The 5,179-nt window shown below is 37.9% G+C and overlaps 1 protein-coding gene across 1 annotated transcript; it reads left to right on the top strand.

The window, feature by feature from the left end:
* Window positions 1-319: 319 nt before the first annotated feature.
* Window positions 320-3,849, top strand: LOC104221753 (RAP domain-containing protein, chloroplastic). The gene is made up of 3 exons (XM_009772881.2): window positions 320-2,437; window positions 2,554-2,636; window positions 3,599-3,849. Exons 1-3 carry the CDS (start codon window positions 553-555, stop codon window positions 3,701-3,703), a joined length of 2,073 nt encoding a protein of 690 aa, XP_009771183.1. The 5' UTR covers window positions 320-552; the 3' UTR covers window positions 3,704-3,849.
* The last annotated feature ends 1,330 nt before the right edge of the window (window positions 3,850-5,179 follow it).

The following is a 5,179-nucleotide window of genomic DNA, read 5'->3' as shown; positions in this document are numbered from 1 at the left end:
AGATTAGAGCACTTGTGTATGAACTTACAACATATTATGCTGGACCGGTATATTATACTGGAACTCTAGTATATTATGCTGGAGTTCCAGTATACTTATGCTGGAACTCCATTATAATATACTGGAGTTCCAGTATATTTATGCTGGAGTATTTTTCGGATTTTGAACAGTGTATTTGTTCAAATTTATTTTTACATGAAAAGTGGCTAAATTTCGATTACTTTTGAAATTGTGTCTATTTTTGAATTACCACCTGTAAATCTTAAATCTGTCTATTTTTTAATTTCTCCCAATTGTTAATGGATTATCTTCTTTGGCCATGACGACTGAAGCACCACCACCACTCTTCCATAGCTTCCAACTCTCCCCTGAAATGAATCTGTAGGTTCCTCTCTCTCTCTCCACATTTGGAGTCTAAACCCCAGCCCCAATTCTTGGTTGAGTAAGATTCTTGCTTTGTTTGTTCATACTATTTTTGATGGTTTTGCACTTTTTATTTGATAATTTGCTCTAAGAAATTTTGACGGTGTGGTAATTAGCATAACAATTATCATGGAAGCAGCTTCTGTAAACACATTTCCTAGCTTCCAAAGACCTCCTTCCCATACCACAATGAACAATTTCTTGCTCTTTGATCCTGCAAAGACTTCATTTTTAACTAGTAATCCAGGAATTAAATTATCCTCCAAGTTTCATATTCTATTCCACAAGACTTGTCGTTTAGCTCCCAATTCATTAGGGAATAAAATATTAATTGATAATAAACAAGAAGAAGAAAAAGATGATGGTAGTGCTGATGGTTCTAGTGATAGTAAAAATGAGGAAAACCCGGTCAATGTGGACTGGGAAGCAAAGTTCCTTGGAAAGATTGACCCATCTGAAGATGTTTTGCCTGAGAAGAAGAAGAAAAAAAAGATAAACTCTAGATTGCTCAAGGATACTGAAACAATGGACTGGTGTATGAATGCTAGAAAAGTTGCTCTCAAGTCTATTGAAGCTAGAGGATTGACCCCTGTTATAAAGAGTATGGTTAGTGGTAATAAAAAGACCAAAAAAAAGAAGAAGAAAATAAAGTCCAAGGTTGATAAGCGAAACCCGGATGAAGAAATTGATGAAGACTCTGAATTAGACTCGGATGATGAAGATCTTGATTTGGATGCTGAAATTCCTCTAGGCAATGCAAGTCACCTTAAGAGGACAGTTAGTATGTTTGCTGATGGTATGTTTGAGGAACAGAAAGCTAAAACCATGGAAACGTTTGTCCAAAGGCTATCTGAGTTTGCAGGACCATCAGACCGTAAGAAAGAAATTAGCTTGAATAAAGCAATTGTTGAAGCAATGACGGCTGAGGAGGTGTTGGAAGTTACTGCTGAGACGGTCTCAGCTGTTGCAAAAGGGCTTAGCCCTTCGCCTCTTTCTCCATTAAATATAGCCACAGCTCTGCATAGAATAGCGAAGAACATGGAGAAAGTTTCAATGGTTAGGAGTAGAAGGTTGGCATTTGCTCGCCGGAGAGAGATGTGTATGCTTGTTGGCATTGCTATGACTGCTTTGCCTGAGTGCTCGGCACAAGGTGTTTCAAATATTGCGTGGGCGCTGTCAAAGATTGGCGGTGAGCTTCTCTATTTGACAGAAATGGATAGAGTGGCAGAAGTGGCATTGACTAAGGTTGATGAGTTCAATACACAAAATGTTGCTAATGTAGCTGGGGCTTTTGCTTCAATGCAGCATTCTGCTCCAGAACTATTTTCGGGGTTAGCAAGAACGGCCTCAGGCATAATCCATACTTTTCAGCCTCAAGAGATTGCTCAAGTCTTGTGGGCTTTTGCTTCTCTGAATGAGCAAGCTGGTCCCATGCTCGATTCTCTTGATAATGTTTTTAGTCATGTCAGTCAATTCAAATGCAGCTTGAGTGATGGTAAACTACCTTATATTAAAGAAAGGACAGCAGATGGTATTGCAGATGTTGAGTCTGGAGCTATTAACTATCCCGTGCTAATGTTTAATAGGGATCAGCTTGGTAATATATCATGGTCTTATGCTGTTCTTGGGCAGATGAATCGAGTTTTCTTTGCTAATGTATGGAATACTCTCAGCTATTTTGAGGAGCAACGAATATCCGAGCAGTATAGAGAAGACATTATGTTTGCTTCCCAAGTTCATCTTGTGAACCAATGTCTCAAGCTAGAGTATGCGCATCTTGACTTATGCCTTAAAGGTGAACTGGAGGAGAAAATTTGCAATGCTGGAAGGACAAAACGGTTCAATCAGAAGGTTACTTCCTCATTTCAGAAGGAGGTTGCTCGCCTTCTTGTCAGCACTGGACTAGATTGGGTAAGAGAATATGCGGTGGATGGTTATACTCTGGACGCAGTCGTTGTTGACAGAAGAGTTGCTCTTGAGATAGACGGTCCTACTCATTTCTCAAGGAACTCAGGTGCTTATTAATTTATTATCATCTGCAGACCTGTTAGTATCATTATTCATAAGTCTCCCAAAAATTAGAAGGTAACATTTTCTCAAATTGGTGATGACATTAGTACCTCCTTGCAGGAATCCCCTTGGGACATACAATGCTAAAACGCAGATATATCACTGCTGCTGGTTGGAGGCTCATATCTGTCCCTCATCAGGAAGTGAGTGTTTTGGCATATTTTCATTTTTGATAAGTTATATTTCATTGAGGTTAAGGCATTCTTATCTTAATATCTTAAGTTAATTAACTACTTCTTACCTTCCCTTCCTGCCTAAAAAAAAGGGAGAAAACTGGTGGCCACATGGGAAATACTGAAGAATTTCCACCCAACATTAGGTTCACGTTCTCTCCTGTATTTGATATTTTCCTCCCTCATTCATCACTTACTTAACGAGCAACTAAATGTCAAAGAAAAATAGATAGACAGACAGATTGATGATATGTGTGATACAAACAATGCTTGCAGGGAGGAAGGGTCTGGGTTTAGCATTATACCTCACCCCCTCTATCTTCGAAAAATGAGCAAACCAAGTGATAGCAAACCTCCATGTCTATTCCCCCAGCTTATCCCCTGATTCTCCTCATTCATTCATGAGGCAAGAGCCTGACCTATTTTGAAGGGTGAGTAACCATGGACTTCCTAAAATGATTTTTGAAAAAATACCATGGGCTTCCTATGAACCATTACCAAAAGTTCCATTTGCCAAGTGCCAAACCATGTGAAGTTGCATGTGGGCCCTTGGCAAGTTGCTCCCCAGAAGTTCCGGATGTTATGGCCAACTTAAGAAACAAATTTTCTTCACAGCTATTTTTGGAGGGAGAGGAAATGAGTTGTTAAATCATTCTCTTCTCGTGAGAGCTGTTTCGATTAATGAATAGCTCTCTAGGTGTTATTATGACAGTAGAGCAATTCAATCCAATGAGGAAAACTATCCGGAGCAGCTTCAATAATTAGATGTTGGTCTGACACTGTATTTACCTCCTTTCTCACTTTATATTAACAATTTGTTAAGATAGGTCATAGACTCATACTCAAGTATGAAAGGACATCTTTTTGAGCATAGACATAACAAAGGCAAAGGATAAATTGACTGAGTGGTTCTTGTTGATTCTACTTTGCAGTGGGAAGAGCTCCAAGGAGGGTTTGAGCAGTTAGAGTATCTCCGTGGCATTATTGAAGGGAGCTTCAATGTGGAAATGGAAGATGGTCATTCAAGTATAGAATAGGGAAATCTATAGCTGTATTTTACTGTGTTTGCTCTTCGTTCCTCTGTCATATAGCTGATATATATATATATTTCTCTTACTTTTCAAATTGAGATTGTGCTAATGCGGATTACTTCAATTTTTGATGGGCAGTATTTGTTAAACTACTTAGACGATTCATATAACCGACTCAAATAGTTTATAGTTGAGGTGTAGTTGATTGATTGAACAATATACACAACAAATTCTAGAGTGAGATATATCAGCAACCTTTCTTGTCTTACCAATAAGCTCAGAAGAATGTTGTTTGAGATGCAAGTCCCAATAAAAGATGTATACTCTTTGTTCAGTGACATCTTTATATCTCTTCTGCACTTAGCTTGTTCAATGTACAGTGAGAACATAGATGCAAATGAAACCAGATCGATGACTTTCTGCATTAAGTTGATCATGTAACTACTCTCTCTTCCTCCCTCATTTAGACAGTAAAACTTCACTTTTTGGACAGACAATTTAGGCCTATATTGTTTTCTCCATTTTTCTTTTCTCTTACCCATGGACAACCACTAATGCTTGCATTAGAGTAGGTTGTTTATATCACGCCCCTTAGGTTCAGGCGCCTGTGTGAACGCGAGATGCCTTTTTACCCAGCTTACTTTGGGTGGAAGACAAGTGTGACTGGATTTAATTGATGTAACTAGCCTCTAATATTTCCGGTATCCTGCATCATGGTGACAAATATTTTTTTGCTCTGTTGGTGTGACAATGTTCCTGTTGTGAAGTCCTCTTGGTGGGGTACTGAGATCACTTCTGCTTAAAGATGGAGATTTATGAATTTCCTACTTAATATCAATCCTCTTTGTTGTTGAGAATCCTTTAAGGGTATGTTTGGAAAGCCATCGGGTAATTGGAATTGGTGTAATTACAATTACATAATCTAATAATTACACAATATTATAGTTACAACAACCTGTTTGTTTGTCATAATGTCATAAATTCATGTGACTGTCTTAGAATTGTCCCTGAGCATACAGTACTTATTTGAATATGTTGTCCATCTGTTCCAAAATAATGTTCTTATTACGACGTCATCGATTTATTAAGAAACTTAAATTGATTTTTTGTTTTTATATAAGTAAGCTTTTTGTGTTACAAAAAAAGTTTGACCACCTATATATCGGATTGCGTTCATGGTGTCGAGCAATAAAAGTAGAATTAAGAAAATCTCAGTGTAAGGCTGGCTAATGGATAGTAAGTTGATTAACAGCGTAAAGTACAAATTAAAACCAAGAATATATATGGATTTAATATAAGATATAAAGTGTCTGCATGATATAAGGAAATGCTATTGGACAAACTGGCAAGCCAGCAAAACGAATATTACGAGGACGACGTTCCCACAAATGCAGAGAATGATAAAGGAAAAAACGTTGAAGGTTCAATCCCTCTCTCTCATGATGATAAACAACGACTCTATCTCCCATGGCGCTACTCTGT

Source organism: Nicotiana sylvestris, chromosome 6 (genome assembly GCF_000393655.2).
Source record: "Nicotiana sylvestris chromosome 6, ASM39365v2, whole genome shotgun sequence".
Classification (NCBI taxonomy): domain Eukaryota; kingdom Viridiplantae; phylum Streptophyta; class Magnoliopsida; order Solanales; family Solanaceae; genus Nicotiana; species Nicotiana sylvestris.
The sequence above is the reverse complement of the archived record's forward strand: the minus strand, read 5'-3'. Positions and strand labels throughout refer to the sequence as shown.